At 39.0% G+C, this 18,946-nt stretch overlaps 1 protein-coding gene across 1 annotated transcript; it reads left to right on the top strand.

Moving 5' to 3' along the window:
• The first annotated feature begins 5,017 nt into the window (after positions 1–5,017).
• On the top strand, positions 5,018–17,552 carry LOC101846015 (cytochrome P450 2C30). The gene is made up of 8 exons (XM_005103596.3): positions 5,018–5,139; positions 6,705–7,122; positions 8,398–8,558; positions 9,189–9,540; positions 10,209–10,361; positions 11,915–12,086; positions 13,292–13,443; positions 14,080–17,552. The coding sequence occupies exons 2-8, from the start codon at positions 6,762–6,764 to the stop codon at positions 14,259–14,261; spliced, it is 1,533 nt and encodes a 510-aa protein (XP_005103653.1). The 5' UTR covers positions 5,018–5,139; positions 6,705–6,761; the 3' UTR covers positions 14,262–17,552.
• Positions 17,553–18,946: the final 1,394 nt, after the last annotated feature.

Raw genomic sequence — 18,946 nt, 5'->3', positions numbered from 1 at the left:
TCTTCTTCTTCTTCTTCTTCTTCTTCTTCTTCTTCTTCTTCTTCTTCTTCTTCATCTTCTTCTTCTTCTTGAGTAGTCCTTCCTTGAAGAGTTGGGTTTCCATTGGGGGCTGCTAGTAATTTCTTAAATTCGATGAATACTTCTTTCCGAACAATAGTGGGAGTACACCAGTGTTGTCTGCTCTCACCCATTCTTTTCAATATTTTCTATTAGAGGATCATGCAAGATGCACTTGAAGATCACGAAGGAACAGTAAATATTGGGGACAGAAAGATTGATAACTTACGTTTTGCAGACGACATAGATGGCCTTGCAGGACAATAATATGAACTAGTCAGCTTAATGGACCGTCTTGAAAAGACCTCCTCAGCCTGCATGCAGCGTGGAAATCAGCGCTGAGAAGGCCAAACTGAAGTCTAACAGCAAAAAAACCATCACAGTGGACATCCAGGTCAACTACTAGAGGCTTGAGACCGTACGCAGCTTCAAATACCTGGGTGCAATAGTGACAGACGAAGGAACAAGACAAGGAATAATCTTCAGAATAGCGCAAACTTCAGCAGAAATTACCAAGTTGAAAATCATATGGAACGACAGAAATATCACCATCAGATCAAAGATCAGACTGATGTGTTCCCTGGTCAAGTCAGTATTTTTGTACGTATGTGAATCCTGGACCTTGAATGCAGACCTTGGAAGAAGAATCAAAGCTGTGGAGATGAGTTGCTTCTGAAAAATCCTTGGTACATGTATCTCATACAAAGATCACATCACACATGATGAAGTCAAACAAGGTATCAAAAATGAAATTGGACCATCTACTTACCTACTAACTCTGGTCAGGAAACGCAAACTGCAATGGTATGGACACATCACCCGGCCTTTCCAAGATGATCCTGCGAGGCAGCGTCCACGAAAAAGGAGCAGAGGCAGACCCGAAGACTTGGGACGACAACATCAAGGAATGGACAGGCCTGGAACTCAAAGGCACACTCAGAAAATCTGAAGACCAGAAGGAGTGGAGAAAGCTGATGGCCAAATCTTCAAAAGCGCCCCGACGGACACCCAGTCCACGGGATGGCTGAAGGTGAAGGTGAAGTTGTGAAGTTTTACTATGTTGGCTTACTATATCGACCCCCCCCCCCCAAGAGAAAACACTAGAAAAAAAAAAACCTCTCACAAAAGAACCCAACAACAACAACAAAACAAAACAAATAAAAACAAACAAACATTGACAATGAGGTCATTGTAGTAAATCTAACACTGCCATCAGACCATGAAGGGCTTTAACATTTTGTCTAACGCTGATCTTTACCAAGAAAACCATTGCACGACTATAATTCGGAAGAAAGTGTGAATTTAAGAATTTCATAAATCTTTCTCTTCCTCTCCGTCTCCTCCATCTTTCTTTCTCCTCTCTCTCTCTCTCTCTCTCTCTCTCTCTCTCTCTCTCTCTCTCCTACCCCTGAACAACCCAACGACAAACCAAGCCCCAAATAGGCAACTATAGAGTCTAGTGTGGTCAAAAATTCGTGGTGCAACTTATTTTTATTAATATCTCCTCAGCTATCGAACACGTTCTACAACTTTGGCACAATGATTTGTATCAATTTGTCTTCACAGAACACCTGCTAGCTGTATTCTAGAAAATTCCTGAATAAATTGGCTGCTACTTAAAAACCAAAGTGGGTGGTTTCTATAGAATTTTAAAAGATTTACAATTTTCAGCTGGGGCAATAATCACTTTTAAAAGCAAGTCCGTCATGTTTTTTCTTATCGCGGCATTATGCTTATTGAACGCATGTTTCGGGAACCTTTGGTGCAAAGGTGTGTTCGCGCGCTCATAATAATTATGACCTTATGCAGTTGTGAGCGCCGTAAAACTTTCACTTTAAAAAAAAGGCTGGATTCACTATAAAATTATTTTCTTGTAACAAGTTTTGCCACTAGCGCACTATAAGTGAATGGAGGTATGTTGTTCTCCATTTCCAACATAAAAATGGAGAAAATTGAGGTATGAAGTATTTGTTCTTGCAAGGCAAGCAACTACAGGATGTTTTACGGAGATGCATGCCGTGTATGGAACCGATTGCCCATCATATGCTGGGAGTAAAAAAACTAATGATGAAGTCAAAGAAGCGGTAAAGGGCTGGTTTTCTGACATAGAGAGGGCCCTCTATCCTCAAGGTCTTTTCAAGGTCATACACAGATGGCAAACATTTATAACTCTAGGAGGCGACTACATAAAGAAAGACTAAGCTTAGCACCAAATTTCAGCTTCCTACCTTTATTCCTTCTTGGTCAGGTAAAAAACTTTGGTATGCCCCTCGTACATGTAGTATTAAATATAACTTTAAGAAGAAAAAAGAAAAGTTTTTGAAAAATTAGCCTACCATTGGTATAAGGTAAGATAAAGATTGTATAGAGATAAGATTTAAAATATAAGTCTTTATTGCCCAGTTGTTGGCACAATTGGTTTGGTATTTCACAACACACACGCATGCATGCGCACCCCCCCCCCCCCCCCCCCCACACACACACACACGCGTGCGCGCGCGCGCCAGCGCCGACACACACGCACTTGCACACACCTGCCCACGCATGCGGATACGCACGCATGCATGTGCACCCACACACACATACTCTGCTCTCACAAATCCTCACTTCCACACACGTCTATACACATACACTCAATATACTTGCACTCAAAAAGAGACCTACAGTCACACACACACATATATATATATATATATATATATATATATATATATATATATATATATATATATGAGGCAGCGTGGTGGAATCAGGCTCTCGTCAATTTTTGGGCATTTAGAGTTATTGATATCATCTTAAAGCTTGTTCACTTGTCTTTATTTGAATGAAAAAAAATATCAATTTGTCCTGAATACAAGTCGAGATATTTGCGAATGAAGGAGGTGGGTGTCACCTGTTTTCAGAGGTAAAATTAGTGAGATAATGGTTGCCAAAGATTCGTTATTTCCTTAGCTTAAGAGTCCGTGGTAACTGAAAATTTACATTTTTTGAGCCTTTAATCAACGTTTTACAGAAACATCCACACAAATATGGGTTCTGTAATGGGCATGAAAGGTGTTGAGCCCAAAAACAAAAAATTGATAAAAATTCACAAACCTGTGGAAAAATGCAAGTTTCTTCACTTTGATTATTTTGACGAGAGCCTGATTCCACCACGCTGCCTCACATATTATGATACACGAACAATTATAACCAGCAATTAATTATGTTTAAAAGCTAGATGACGATGACGAAAAGCTAGATACGTTTAATTGCCTCCGTTACGTATTCTCATAGTATTTGGGTAGTATTTTGTTAGTGTATGCTTTAAATCTCATAGAAATACTTATATACTTCAAGATGATTAATTAAGATTGTAGGAGTTCAATGGATGAGGTGAAAATGAAATTCTGTACCTATCTTTGTTACCCAGTTGATGCATTAGACGTAGAGTGTCGAGGCCTTTTGGGCGTACAGCATTGACAGCCTATATTGATTTGAGGGAATATTAATTACTAAGCGGGATAAAAAAAAATTATATTGTTTGTCCGAAAAGATGGAATCAATTTTCCTCGTGTAAGCGTTATTCTATAATTCATCGAAATATAGTGGAATGTAGGTTGAAATTTTGTATGCATCCCTTTTTAACAAATTGATCATACTTTGTATGGCTCAATATGGCAGAAAATAGGAAAGAATTATCAACTACCATGACACTTCTTTTAATTCATAGTTGTAGTTACCAATGTTCGAGCAAGATCTTCGATTTCTGTTATCATAATGCCAGTAGACCCCCCCCCCCCTGCCCCAAAGTAAAATAAAATAAATTAAAAATAAAAATTTAACTTAAAAAGGTAGACATTTTAGACAATTGGGTGATGCAATTTAAAAAGGACTGAATAAAAAGATAAATAAATAACGTCCGCGATTGCTGGCCTCACTTTTTTTTCAGGTTGTTTTTGCTTCTCTGACAATTGGCCATGTAGACTGTCCAAATTAATTAGCTTACTTTTATTTCTGAGATGATATAGCCTTAATTGACCCTTTGCAGTTGTTTTCTTGCTTTTTAAAAATCCTTTGTTGTTGTTATTGCGGTTGTTGCTGTTGATTTTGTTGTTTGTTGTTGTTGTTGTTGTTGTTGTTGTTGTTGTTGTTGTTGTTGTTGTTGTTGTTAATTCTAGTTGTACCTGCGCAAAATGAGAAGGCATGTACGTAGACCTTAGGCTTAGCCTAGATAATGTATTGGGACACTAGAATAATTTAATTGCTTACATTGGTGGCCGCCTATAATTATGACTGCCCTTTTCATGTTCAGTCCAAAACGTGATCCATGGGCATTTAAATCTGTGAGGACAGTGCCAATGCATGCATATTATATAAATAGGCCTGGCGTGATAATTAGATCTAGATCTATATCTGAGTTTGGAGGGACGTGTTTCATTATAGCTTACCGCCTAGCCTAGCTCGAGTCTAGGGTGTCTTTATTTAGGCTAGCTGCTGTCTATTTCTTGAACTTTTTATGACCCCGTTTTCATTGCGACAAACAATTAATTGGAGGAGTAAAGAATTGTAAATTTTAAAACAACAACAACAACAACAAACAAAACAAGAGTTGAGTGACGAAACAGTACAATTAAAGAAAAATGGGGCCTAATGCCACTATAATGGCTAATGGTAAGTTTGTACAAGTGTAATCAAAAGTAGCTCGAGTTGTTTACAATTACAAACAAGATGAGTTCATCTCTTGCGTGGGTTGTTTCAGTCTATGCACGGACGTCGACACCACAGGAAAGTATGCCAAATCAATGCTTTTTTAAACGTCTAATTACCCAAGAACACCTCTATTTATATTCGAATTATTGAGAAAAAAAAATACTGGACTAGGGCTACTCTACACATAAGGTCCTCTTGCAATCTTGTTTTGTGGCTAAAAAGGATACCGTTTTAGTTTTGCAATGAATCTCTAAAAAGTCCGAGCATTTCCGCCGGTGAAACTGCTACATCGTTCAGCAAATTTGTTGTGTATCGTGTCTCCAATGATTGTGTTTTGTGTGTTGCAGAGCTTCCCCGTTTAAGAAGTGAAAAGTCCACAAGTCGGTTCTGGTAAATATTCTTTTATATTATAAAGGAAACCTTTTTCTGATCTTACTTGAAATGATCTGTTTGCTAGACCTATGCATTTTGTAATGTAATCGTTGTTATTTTCAGAGTCTAGACTCTACTTCTAGACTAGAGAGAAGAAAGATTGATCATAATTTGATGGAATTTGAAATTTATCTTTGGAAGCAGCATCTGCAGTGTGATGATCATGAATTTGACCAGTTCTGGGCACTCCTGTACAATTGTGGTCCCGTTAGATCAAGATTCTAGCACCAAATCACACATTCAAAGACTGGATATCGATACTGACTGAACTGAAGTGTTTGGTTCGATGTTTTTTTATCGGCTACCTCTCTCTATTCTCACCCCAGGTGAGAATAGCGCAGGCGAGTCTTTTGGCTATTCTCACCCGGTGGGCATTCACCGTTATAGTATAGCCTAGGCCAACCAGTTAAGCTTTCACACTGAACCACAGAATTCTACACTCTCTCTCTCTTATAGCTATCTCTATCTTATAAAACGTTCTTCTATTACTACTGTTAGTGTTAGCCTAAAAGCGTGCAATTTTGTCTGTGGGCAGTGGAGAGAGAGAGAGAGAGGAGTAGCAAGAACTTCCGGGCAAAACGAAATGGCGACCCGCGTAGTTCGGCTCGATTCGAAAAGTTAAACAGCCGTAGCATCTTTGTAGACGACCAAATTAATTTACTTTTGTGTTTTAACATCATTTTTAAACTTTGTTTTGGTCAATTTGATCGTCCGCACCGATAGACAGTATTCGGAAAGAGACAGAGAGAGAGAGAGAGAGAGAGGGGAGGAGTAGATCTTGCGAGAACTTCGGGCAAAACAAAATGGCGATCCGCGTAGTTCGGCTTGATTCGAAAAGTGAAATAGCCACAGCATCTTTGAAGACGATCAAATTAGCTTACTTTTGTGTAACGTAATTTTTTCTTGGCTTTTATCAATTTGATCATCCACACCGATAGAAAGTATTCCGAAATGAGGAAAAACAGGTCTTGTTTCACACCGGGTGAGAATAGCCTATGCTGGCAAGTCTCACCCGGGGTGAGAGGTAGATCGTATTTCTATTCTCACCCCGGGTGAGAATAGCCACTTCCTTTTTATCAGTAGATTCTTGATCTTGCCTACAAAATGAGCAGTAAAATTTCACTTGTATACAAGGCAAAGGGGGTTTCAGGTTGTGGGTTTGAATCCCATCAGGGGCCCGACATTGTGTCCTTGGGAAAGGCACTTTGCACAAATTTTCTTCACTTCATCCAGGTGGAAATGGGTACCCAGCTAGACAGTGAACGATCTTGTCAGTTTGATAGTGTTTGAGCGCGTGAAATACGCAGCTTGCACTACATGCTTCCGCGGAAGCCGAGTATGTTTCTGAGTGTTCTCAGAGGGTCTGCTGGGGTAATAATAGTTGAAAAGCGCATAGAGCATGCTCCTGAGTATGGATATGCGCTATATATATATAAATGCAATTACTATTATTATTATTATTTCTTTGTTTTGAAAAATTTTGGATTTAGTTTTGCTTCTACTGTGCTTTTTTTCGTTCACAGACCTTCATTCACTGCTTTTGAGGAAGAGATTGAGTTTTCAATCCCCTGCCTGCCATCATGTCGATCTACATCGCTGTCCACTTTCTGGTCGATCAGGTGTACGACCACCCAAACTTGTCTGTCGTTTTGTCAGTTAGCTCCCTTCTTCTGTGGCTTTGCGTTCGACGGCCCTACGATATTCCACCGAATCCATGGTTCATTTTCCCCATTGTGGGGCACAGACCTTTATTAAGGGGTGACCCTATCATGATACTGCGTCGTTTGAGGAAAGAGCTTGGAGAGGTGTTTAGTGTTTATGTGGATGCTCAGCTGGTGATAGTAGTCAATGGAATGGCTGCCATCAAAGAAGCATTCATGACTCGAGGGGAGGAATTTCACTGGAGGCCAAACACTCGAGTTTGTGATTTGTTCCATTATGGTGAGTATCAGGGTCCTCCTGTACACATTTAAATATATATGTAGATATATATATATAAATATATTTTTCTTTTGATTTATATTGTTCATTCATCTTTGACAGGGATATTTTTCCGTGTTGTATGAAAGAACTGGGAAATTGGGCTTTTTTAGAAGTAAGCTCACTGTAACCTTCTTATTATGCACTTTGGTTCAATGCAATGTAATTCTTGGCTTAAAAAAGACACATGTTGTACAGAGCTGTTTATATCCAAAGCTTTAATGTGGTGCTCCTGGGCCTGTGCACCAAATAAGAAGAAATTTCAGGCTAGAGATATTTTGAAGTGCTTTCATTTTATTTTTCATTCTTAAAATTTGGTGGTAGGGCTTGGCAGTTTGAAATATGTTTACCTTTCTTATTTGTTTTGCACTTGTTTTTTTTGTTTTTTTCAGTAAAATGTTACATGCCAAGACATCTCTATTTTTTTTTTTCAATGTGGGTCGCCTGCTCCTTAAACTTGTCTTCAGGTTGATGTATCGATGTACTTCGCTGTGGGTTGAGACAACATTTCTTTACTTTTTTCTCTCATGATGCATTCGGCCTGAATTTTCCCTTAGCTTCTTTTCCGAGTATAATGAGTAATGCTCTAAGATAGCCTTTTGACAGTACCACTTTTCATTTACTTATTTTCCCCCGATGTGAGTTAATGAAAAAAATATTTTTTGTGTGATTTGCTCCTTTACAGTGATTACTATGTTAGACTGTGTTAGCGACGGAAATTTTTGCCCCCTTCTCAGGGCTCCTAACTCTTTGTGCAGCCTTTCTACTGCTACTTGTTGGCTCCTTCTTACTGCTGTCTTTCAGCCACACCCCTGATCTTATGGTAGGAAAGATCTACACCTAGCCTTCTCGGACAAGGGCACAAAATCTCGGAGGTCCTGTGTGCAACTTGCGCATGTTGAAGATTGCTTGGTGGTCCAAAATCACTAAGAGTGCAGTGAGCTTCTGGGGCCACCAGGGCAAATTCAAAATTATCTACCAACTGAAAATGTTAAATGTCCCGCATACTCATATTGCCTTTACACTTACCCCTCCCCAATAAAGACTATGTTAGGTAGACTAGTGGTCCTTTTGGACAGCATCATTACAAATAACAAAAAACGCAAGGTGGGAAGTGGTTGTTCGAACAGGTGATTGTCTTTGACGAATGCTCGTTAGAGCAGGTTTGACTTTATTTTGTTTCATTGGTGTTTCCAATGGTCATGTCTTTAATTTTTTTCTTCACTTTCCCTGTAGGTGTCCTATGCAACTCTGGACGCGAGTGGCGGGAGCAGAGGAGAATCACAGAGGCTGGCTTACAGCACATCAAATCCAGTGTTATCCCATTAGTCAGAAGGGAGGCTGCATGTCTTGTGTCGGCGCTGAAAGAAAAAGATGGTGAAGCCTTTGATTCAAAGGTGAGTTTTCCTTTTCTTTTTTTTAAATGAAGTTAAATGCTCTGTTAAACATGTATAGTTATAGGAAGAAGGAAAGAAAGAGAGAAGTTACTTTGGATCAAAGTAAATGTCACAAGTGTACATCTGGGCATTGGTGTTCGGATGGGTTGATACATTATTAAAGGGGTGGACTTTCTGGTGGGTCTGTTTTTTACCGTTGTTTTTGGACTAAACATCATGTGGAAGTTTGAGCTTCTTATAATGCCTAATCGCAACCTTTGACAAAGTTCTATCTGCTCAGTAAAAAATTTGAGAGTTTTACAACATGTCAAGCTTTTCAAATGCAATTCTTTAAATATCTACATAATGGCGCAGAATAATCTTACGATTTTGATAGAGCGGTTAGAAAATTTGGTTTCTGACCATAAGGTCTTTGTAACTCAAAATGTCCAAAAATGTCAGATAGAACTTTGTAATTTCTAAGGTATCGAAATGTTTTGGGTGCTCTGCCTTTGAAATGACTTATACTATATCAAGTACAGTATTCAATCTCCACAACAGCATGCAAACAAGTACCAAAAAATCCCTTTATAGACCAAAAAAAAGCAACTTTTGTCTAGACGCTGCTATCTTCCTTTGCTGTTGTTGCAGGTACTGATGGAGAGTGCTGTGTTCAACGCCCTCACGTCTGTGATCTGTTCCCGCCGCATGGAGTACTCGGACGTGAGGTTCGAGAAAGCCATGTCGCGCTTCAAGGAGAACCTGGAGCTTTTCTCGGACACAAAGTTCCCGAATTTCTTCCCCTTTCAAAAGTTTCTGATGGGAGACTTTTTCGACGTGAAGTTCCTGCGCATCAACATGACGGAGATTCACCAGAAGATCATCAACCCGGTGTTTGAGGAGCACAGGGAGGAGTATAGCGAAGACAAGGTGGTGGACTTTCTGGACGTCTACCTCTCAGAAATGAAACAGAAGAAAGACGTGAAAGGCACCACTGTTGAAGGTGAGTCGCCTGAAAAAATAGGGAAGGGGTGGAAGGGGGTGGTGCTGGTGTCTGCTAGTAGGGAAACAAAATGGGAAAGGCACCACTGTAGAGGTGAGTCCCATTTAAAAAAATGATTGGGGAGGGGGGGGGATGTCTGCTAGTAGGGATACATAGAAGTATAACTGTCTTTTATCATGCCAGAATGAGGCACTGTAGGTGAAAGTTATGTTAAAAAAAATGGTAGCACCTCAATGAAGAGTGAAAATATCTGCGTTAGTATGAACTTTTTGGTAAAGGCAAATTGCAGTTTCTAAATCTGTGTTTTCAGATGCCTCTGCTTCAGAAGTATTTTATTGCAATACAAATTCTAAATGCTGAAAACAAAAAAGCGAGGAAAGATGTATAATTTGTGTGCCACCTTTAAGACAATGAAATGGGTTTTAACGGCTTTCCTGAAAATTTTGCTTTTAAGGCTTTGAACAGTTGAACACATTGCAGGTTTATATGTCGTTAGGACTCCTGATTTGACATCTTATTTTATGTAATCTTCTTGTTAATGTTGTGAAAGAAGAAGAATTTGAAGATATGACTTTCACATTGCCTTTGTGTGTAAAGATAGTTTTGGTTCATGAGAGCACTCAAAGACTTTACTTTTGCAATGCTCTTGTTACTTCTTACACATACAGAGAAAAGTTGCCAGGCCGTGCTCTACGACATGTTGTGGCACGGGACAACTGTGACAGCCGCCACCCTCCAGTGGGCCTTAGTCTTCCTCCTTGGCAATCCCGATGTGAAGGAGAAGCTACAGGAGCAGTTGGACCTGCTCTTTACCTCGAACGGTAGCGTAAACTCTCTCTTTTTTTTCTAAATATCTTAATATTGTAATTCGAGAGAAAGAGGGAGGGAGAAAAGAAGAGGGAGAGACTTCTGATTTACAATTTTGGCCCTTGCAAGCAAGAAGTATTTTCTTTTTTGTAGTTTCATTTGGTTTCATTTGACTGATTTGGTGTAAAACTTGAATTTGTGATGTAATCTAATGCTTTATCTCGTTGGAGATACCCAAGTCCCAATATTTTGTGGGTTGTTGATAATGACCACGGTGAGCGTGTTTCTTTTAGCATTTAGAGGAATAACCAACTAATAGTTATGGTGTGTTTCATTGGCCAACATATTCAAATATAAAACGGTTGCCTAGTGGTTAGGCTCTCGGACTCGTAACAGTAAGGTCGTGGTTTCGAATCCCATCAGGGGTTCGACGTTGTGTCCTTGGGGAAGGCACTTTGCCTAATTTTTCCTCACTTCACCCAGGTGGAAATGGGTACCCGGCTATAAATAGTGAACGATCTTGTCAGTTTGATAGTGTTTGAGCGCGTGAAATACACACCTTGCACTGTATGCTTCCGTAGAAGCCGAGAATGTTTCTGAGTGTTCTCAGAGGGTCTGCTGGGGTAATAATAGTTGTAAAGCGCAAAGAGCATGCTCTTGAGCATGGATATGGGCTGTATAAATGCAATTATTATTATTATTATTATAAAACAATCAAGATAATTGGTTACATACAGTTTACAACAGAATATTTAACTCTTTATCTCCGGCAAGCCGCTCCCAGCAGCTCGCGTCCGGAACTGCTGTGCCGAAGAGCTGTTGGCAGCGGCATAGGCACATTCCTTTACGACGACTTCCGACATCAAATTCCTTTTTGGCAATTGCCGAAAACAGGTCTCTTTTACCGGGAATTAGTTTTATCAGATGAAGAACTGTCAAAATAGGTTCATTTGTTATGATTTAATGACCCATTCAATGACGTTTTTGTCATTTTAATATTCAGTACCAATAAAGGACTCTGTCATTGTGGGTTTATCCCCCTCGGAGATAAAGAGTATAATGATGTTGATCTGAGACTCATCTAGACAATTAATTCTGTGATACTGCTGGTATTTATGGAAGAGGCTAGCCATACTTAATGACGGCTAGACTGCTAGGCTAGGTACGGCTTGATTGGTTGGCTACGGCTAGACAGCTGGGCTAGCCGTACTTATTTTTGATATGATGGCTCGACTAGACTGACCAAAAAAAAAGGCCTGCTGAATTGTAAATGCATTTTTAGTTTGCAGTACCTAAAGTATTTGTATTTGAGACGAAACCAGGTGCCTTAGTGTCCGTGCATGTATTCTAAGACAAGTACGGCTGGCCACTTCGGGTATTTATTTGTCTATTATAAAACTATGCCACTTATTTCTCACCAAGACGTAAACGGTTTGAGATGGTAACACTGGTAGGTTCCACTTTTGTTCTTTCCCTCAAATGTTCCTCACTTTTGTCTTCCATGCACTTAAATGACCTTTGTTGTGATGACTTCTTTCCCCTTACTCCAACAAACAAATTCTCACAGAGGCCGAGAGGGAGAAGGAAAAAGATGGGAAAGATTCCAGTGCCCAGATGCCACCTCCAGAGCTGCCCACCTACGTCCAAGCGTTCATCCATGAGGTCCAGCGATGTGCCAACGTCTGCCAGATCTCAATGGCTCATGCCGTTGCCAAGGAGAAGTTTCTCAAAGGTTACAGGTCTGTTTGCTTTTTTTCTTTTTTTGACTCATCTAACTTCACAGCAGTTGTGAGTGGGTTGGTGGTTGGTGGGTGCTCTGGTGTGGTTTCCTCCTTCTTTCCTATCGAACATCTATCATCCTTATCTCTCCTTCTGTTTTATGTGTATGTTACTCTTTTGTAACACCTCTATTCTTCGGCACTTATATGATCTTATTGTGTTGCAAGTGCCGTAAAACTCTTACGAAACATAACGAAACAACTCAGCAGTTGTACCTGTGACTCAGTAGGTGATTTTATAGGAAAATGATGTGGTTTGTGGATGTTAGTTTTGAGAGTGCTCTTTTTCAACGTGTGTAGCTTTGGTGTTTTCTTAAAACAGGTGCACCGCTAGCTCAGTTGGTGTCTAACGGGATTATGACGTGGGTTAGCTTAGTGGTGGTTTGAATTTCAAAAAGGGTATTCTTGAACATTTGGTGTTTTCTTTTTTTGAGCTCATCTTTTCTCCAACAGGTTCTCTGATAGGTGAAACTCATTTTTTCCCTGCTTAGCTTTGGGTTTTTTTTATGAGGAGTTTTCATAAATCTCCACTTGCTTTATTCAAACCAGTTGGAAATGAATATAAGCATGGAAGGCCCTGTCTTGTGAATTTCTGTGCTGTGCTGCTAGATGTTAAGCTCATATGGTCCTGTGAACACTAAGTATTTTAGAAAATACTCTTTAAAAAGTTCTGTGGAGCAGAATGGAAGGAAAAGATAAACAAAGAAAATGATTAGATGAGGACATCGGTAATAGATTAGGAGAAGGTATCATGACAAAAGGGAAAGCAGTGTCTGTGGTGTGAGGATTTGCCTTTGTATGCAAGAGATGCAAGTTTGATTCCCACGTGGGGAAATTATTTTGTCAAGTATTTCCGTCCATCTGGTGGTTGCTGATTCAACTTTGCTGTGGCTAGATCCATGATCATCATGTCTACTTTAAGGTCACTTTCATTGTTATTATCTAAATCTCAGTCTCTCACTACAGAAAGACTTTCTTGATGGATAGCTGCACCATGGAAGGAAGAAAGGAGGTTGATTTATTCTAAGGTACACAGTTAAGTTGGCCTATAAGAGGGACTGACCTCATCTAAATCAAATGTAGTTCCTGGAAACAGATGGCAGAAGACCTGCACTGCTCTCTATTGAGTTTTATTTAATTTTTGCAACAATTCTTTTTTTGCTTAGGGTACCGGGTGATGCTGTGATTCTTCCGAACTTGGACTCTCTGATGATGGATGCTGACATCTGGGGTGATCCCTTCGTCTTCCGCCCCGACAGGTTCATCAATGCTGATGGGAAAATTTCAGTGCCAACTGAGTTTATTCCTTTCTTCCTCGGTGAGATTTTTACTTTCTGCCCTCATCAATAGTGCAGTATTTAGCATGTCCTACTTCTTCACTGTCCCTCTGCTTTTTTGTCTGTCTGTCAGTCTGGCTCTTTTTCAGCACCAAATGTCTATTACTATGATGATATGCATTTTTAAATTGAAACTAAACAAAACTAGATCTAGAAATCTAAACCTAATGCTGCCAGGATTTTAACCCTATCTCTGTTTTGCCTGTTAGACTTTTTTGATTTTATGCACAGGTACTTTTTTATGCTGCCTTTAGAATTTGCCTGTAGTATAATATTAAGGTAAATATTATCGTTTGCTCAAAGCTTGCTACTTTTCAATGCTGCAAGTTTAGATAACATAGTATACATAAGAGCAACATGATTTGTAGTTCAATTCAAATCATCCAAGTGTATTTTATGCTGTAATAGGCTGGTAAGCAATGTGATGGCAATCAAAAGGTTGCCAAATTTATTTGCATTGGTTTTATGCAAAAAATATAATCACATTTGGTAGATGATCATTTTTGTGTTGCTTTTGCATTGAGTAAAATTTGCAACTGAAAAGAGGTGACTGGATTCCACTTGCTTTTCTTCCACTCCATTGTGTGTAATATCTTTCTGTCTTTTTTTTTGTCCAGGCATCCGGGGATGTCCAGCCTCAGGCATTGCCCAAAGCATCCTGTCCACGTTCCTGGCCTCAATCCTCTTCAACTTTGACCTGTCGCCAGAGGTGGAAGGTCAGCCACCAGCCACCACTCGCCAGAAAGGACTCGTCCCATTACCTCCAGACTTTAAATCAAAATTCACGCTCCGACGATAGATGCTCAAATTTGTGTGCTGCATGTTCTCTTATTCATATGTTTCTGTGTTTGATAGAGAAAAGCGAAAAGACAGAGAGGAGGGGGAGGGGATGAGAGAGAGAGAGAGATAAAGTGGTAGAAAGTGGTGTAAGAGGGAAAGTCCGAGAGAAAAATGTGGATTGATCAGATTGATAGATTGACTCATAAAAGAATTTGATTGTTCATGCAAAATGAGAGCAAGATGAGATGATGAGAGGAGGAGGGAGAAATGGAGAGAGAGAGAGAGAGAGAGAGAGTTACGGAGAAAGTAAAAGTGATTTAATCAGACTGGCTTGCGTTGTAAGCGATTCGTGATTCACATATGGAGAGTCTTAACTCGTTCTGAAAGAAAAGTGAGAAAGTGCAAAAACTTTCACTGTGTTTGGTGAAGACTGTCGAATCTGTAAGCTGAACTTATTTGTTAACTCTTGAATGTTTTTTTTCAAACTTTGAATCGTTGCTGATGATATTATTATGTCACTGTTCTTTTTTTTTTTTTAGACGCTGTCTTAGATACTATGCCTTTTTGTTATTTGTTTTTAGCTCCCACCTATTGCGTACTGTCATGGGACGATCATAGTTAGTTGTTTAAAGTGTCTGAAATTTTGTTGCCTCTCTATTTTCTGTACCACTCAAATGTTTAAGACTGTCTTCCCTGTATTACTGCATGTGAATTTATCTTCAACAGCTTATCTGGGTAGTTCTGGTGATGATGGTTCTAAGGTTTGGCAAACATCTGCTGGTTGCTGAATGCGCGTGCGTTGTTTTGTGTTCTGAAAATGTTTTGGATGTCTGTGATGGCCTCTATATCTCTCATTGGATCTTTAATTTTTTAACGTAAGGGGCTCTGGTTGCTGTTTGTGAAAAACCCCCCAAAAAACTTCTACTTTTATAGTGTGATTTGCTGACTTTGTTTCTGTTCGTTCAATTTCTGCTCTTTATTTTGGAAATGACTTTAATCTTTTTTTTTTTTTTCTATTTTGTTGCACCTCTTTGTTTTGCCAAAGATCTGATGGAGTCCTCCACTTCGTACCTTACTGCTAATTCTATATGATTTTAGTCTCCTGAAGTCATTGATGCTATTGTAATAATGTTGATTTTGGTTGATTTGTCCTCTGAGACAAGAGTTTCATATCAGGGATGTATATTTGTTGAAAGTGTATCATTATGCACAAATTTACTTTCCGCCAGCGTACTTTTTTGTTTATCCTCTCTTTGTATTCCATAGTCCCACGTGAAAATGTTTTTTTTGTTGTTTGTGTCAAAATCAGGTTAGAGACACTGAAACTTAATCTTATAAATTTGCTATACAGGGTTAGAAAATCTTTGTTCCCTTCATTTTTAAAGATGTGTAAAATGACAGCCATTCTGTCATAGTGCATTGGTTTAACTCTCTGGACCTCAAACAGGTATTTCTGATACTCCTTGTGAAATTGATTGCACTGTTAGTTGATGGACATTTAGTGCTGACGGTGTATCACGCCAATAACACCAAGTAATGGGGCTATAAAGGAAGAGGAAGACCATGCAAAAGATGGATTGATGGATTCAAGGGAACTCTGAGAAATTATAACGTCTCAACTGAAAAAACTGTAGAGCTGGCCTACCATAGAAAACTACATTTACCCTTGGCGCTTAATGGCAACTGAGGATTAAAAAAAAATAAAAAAGTAAAGATAAGGTGATTTATGTTAGGCCGCAACCATGTCCTGAACTCTCATATCAGCTTTTGTGAAATTGGGTTGTTTGAGAAATTTTTCCTAGCACCTTGCCCAGTGGGCTAGGTGCTAGGTGGTAAAGAATATTGGATCTTCTGTTTTGAAGAACCTCACTACTCTGTTCAGTTGCACACAGTACCTTACGACATGAAGTGTAGTTTCTGTTTTGGTGACTCTGGCCTCATTTTTGACTGGTAAATCATCATAACATAGTCGCGTTGTTCAAATATGAGCTGTGGTGTCTTTCTGATCTTCACATGATTTATGCCGTCACTGCTGAAAGAGAAGACTGGGGCGACTATGACTGGAGAATAGAAATACTTGTAAAATATGCACATGAGCTCTTTATTGGTTGTCAGCTTTGAAGTAGACTTATTACGTATTGATGAGTTTGTGTTTACTTTTTCTTTCATTATATATTATGTAAGCTTTTATTTAGTTTTGTTTTATAGTTGTGTTATAAAAGTGTGAAACTACAATGTGATTTTCATTTCGATGTTTTCCGTACTAATCCTTTTTTTTAATGATGTCATTTGGGTTCTTTTTTTTTTTTTTTCCTTCAATTTTTATTCTGTTGTTGTTTTTATTTAGCGATAGAAGAATTGTGATGTACATTTTTGAGAGGTTCATGTTACTCTCACTAAAAGTGTAGTGGCTAAATGCCTGCTTGGGCATTGTGACTTCTAAAAGCTGACATTTTGCTCCCTTCTTCAGTTTGCTTTTGAATTTTCTGGAGTCTTGTTTTGTGAAAGAAGGGGGCTGTAACTTGGTATTAATCTTTTGTTTGGGTATGGATCAAAATGTTTTTCCTGCAGTCTTGTCTTGCAGAACAATATAGCAACTCTGTGCTGCTGGAAGGCACCACAGTCGAATGTGGCCTGAATTTCCCTTCATGATGGAGAACACAAAGCCCCCATGGACACGAGCATTTCAAAATAGGCTACGAATGTTCAATGAGCTATTAGGAGAAGCAAATGTATAAACGAAATGTTATCCTTTTTTTCTCTAGTTGAGACATGAGCTTTTCACTTTAGGTTGTTTTCTGGGGGGGTTTTTTTTGGTTGTTTTTTTTTTGGAAATAATTTTTAGACTTACAGGAAGAAACTGATTTTCCTTATTATTTGTATCATATTGAGAGGTTCTGGTGTCTTAAAATCAGTGTTCCATCACTCATAGCAACTACACTTACAAGTGTGATATATAAGGTATGTACAAATGACTTGAGTCTAACATTGAAAAATAGTCCTCACATATATTCAATATTTTATACAGATTTTTGACTTTTTCATATTTTTCAGGTTTACAGCCTGTCAGCCATCATCATAGTTTTTCTGCCCTGATATATATGGATAGTTGGCTGTGTGTGGTCCACCCCTAGGGCTTTGTTCAGTTCTGTTATATATTTTATACTGTCCTTATGTACGTTCTGAAAAGTGTGGCTGTTTTTTGTGCTGATTTGCTTCAGACGACTCAACAGATGACGCTGACATGAAACAAGTGCTAGTTGTGAACTTCTTGTTGTGCTGCCTGGCCTTAGAGCTGTGTTAACCATTCTTAAAAAAAAAAAATTAAAAATTGTTAGCCTCCAAGATGTATTTTTGCCTTGCACACTGCACCACACATGTTATGAAAATAATGTTATGGAAACCCATTTGTTTGGGAGTGTATTTGTGGTTCATATATTCGTAGTGATAGTTTAGGAGCTACTTTTCCAGGATTTTGGATATATATTGTTGACATTTATAAGTGGGAGATGAAACATGCCAGAATGAAATGCAGCGTTTGATGACTATTGTAAAGGAGGAATTTTGTGCGCTATGGTAACTTGTTTTTAGTTTTATTCAGAAGCCACATGTATGGTTTTTTTACCTCATGACCCTCCCTTTACCAAGCCTCCCTCAGGATCTCTAATATTTTCCCACCTTGTTGAGATGATCTGAATTGTGTTGATGGGGGGTGTATAACATGTAGAATTATTGCAGTGTTCTTGGTTACTAAGTGGCTGACTCAGAAAAACTGTATTCTGTGGGTCCATTGAAAATTTATAAGAGCTAGTGTGAAAACCCTCGGAGGGTTCAGACTAAGTAGGTGTTTGTTTTATTCAGTGTTTTAGACCATTGGCCTACATCACATAAAACATACATATATTTTCCTGAAGAGACTTGCTTGAAAACAGTATCAATTATAAATGCCATTCAGATAAGTAACATTTTAAAAAGGCTCAGGCTGGTTTCAAGGGATGGTTCCTACTTTTTTTCTTTCCCTCTTATGTTTCCATCAGTCTCTTTTGCTTTTCCCCTGCACTGAATGGCCATTACAGTGCGTTGATGTGTGTGTCTTTACTCAAAGCATAGGGCTAGTGTACTGGATATTGTTCACCAAACCTGAACTCTTTTGTTGCCAGCTTCTCTTCTGGAGCATTTTTGTAGAAGTCTTGATCATTGATCATCTGGTTAAGCAGGGTTAACAAATTTGTCTGATCTTGTCTCTGTGTTTTTTCCTAAAGGATTTGAGAGTTTTTTGTTTACCTCATGTCTTTGTCTTCTACTGTACGCGTGATGGTAATCTACATCTCTGCGTTTTGACATAAAGCATAGTGTTGATTGTGTCAGGAAAGTTTTCTGATACCTCACACAAGGCCAGCGCAATCTGATGTCAATGAATGATGCTGGTACCTTCCTACTTATGGTGCTGTGACTGAAGTTCTCGAATGTGGGACATCAGTCATTCGGTGGTGTTCTGTTGCTGATTTGTTAGAATTAGAGTGAGCACAAATGATATTTAAGAAACTGTTTCATGTTCATTTATTGGATTTTGTTTCAGATTTATGTCTCTCAGTTACTGTTTGGTGAGGATTAACCCTGAATCATTTTGTGAATTGATTTTTAGAAATCTTTTAATGAGTTCTTTGTTTTTCTTTCATGCTTTCCGTTGCGAGGGTTGGGCGG

Source organism: Aplysia californica, unplaced genomic scaffold (assembly GCF_000002075.1).
Source record: "Aplysia californica isolate F4 #8 unplaced genomic scaffold, AplCal3.0 scaffold00381, whole genome shotgun sequence".
NCBI classification, from domain to species: Eukaryota; Metazoa; Mollusca; class Gastropoda; order Aplysiida; family Aplysiidae; genus Aplysia; species Aplysia californica.
The sequence above is the reverse complement of the archived record's forward strand: the minus strand, read 5'-3'. Positions and strand labels throughout refer to the sequence as shown.

Coding starts and splice junctions, on each gene's coding strand:
- LOC101846015 (XM_005103596.3), top strand. CDS start 6,762: ATGTCGATCTACATCGCTGTCCACTTTCTGGTCGATCAGGTGTACGAC. Junction 10,362..11,914: donor CCTGCTCTTTACCTCGAACG/GTAGCGTAAACT, acceptor AAATTCTCACAG/AGGCCGAGAGGGAGAAGGAA. Junction 13,444..14,079: donor GTTTATTCCTTTCTTCCTCG/GTGAGATTTTTA, acceptor TTTTTTGTCCAG/GCATCCGGGGATGTCCAGCC.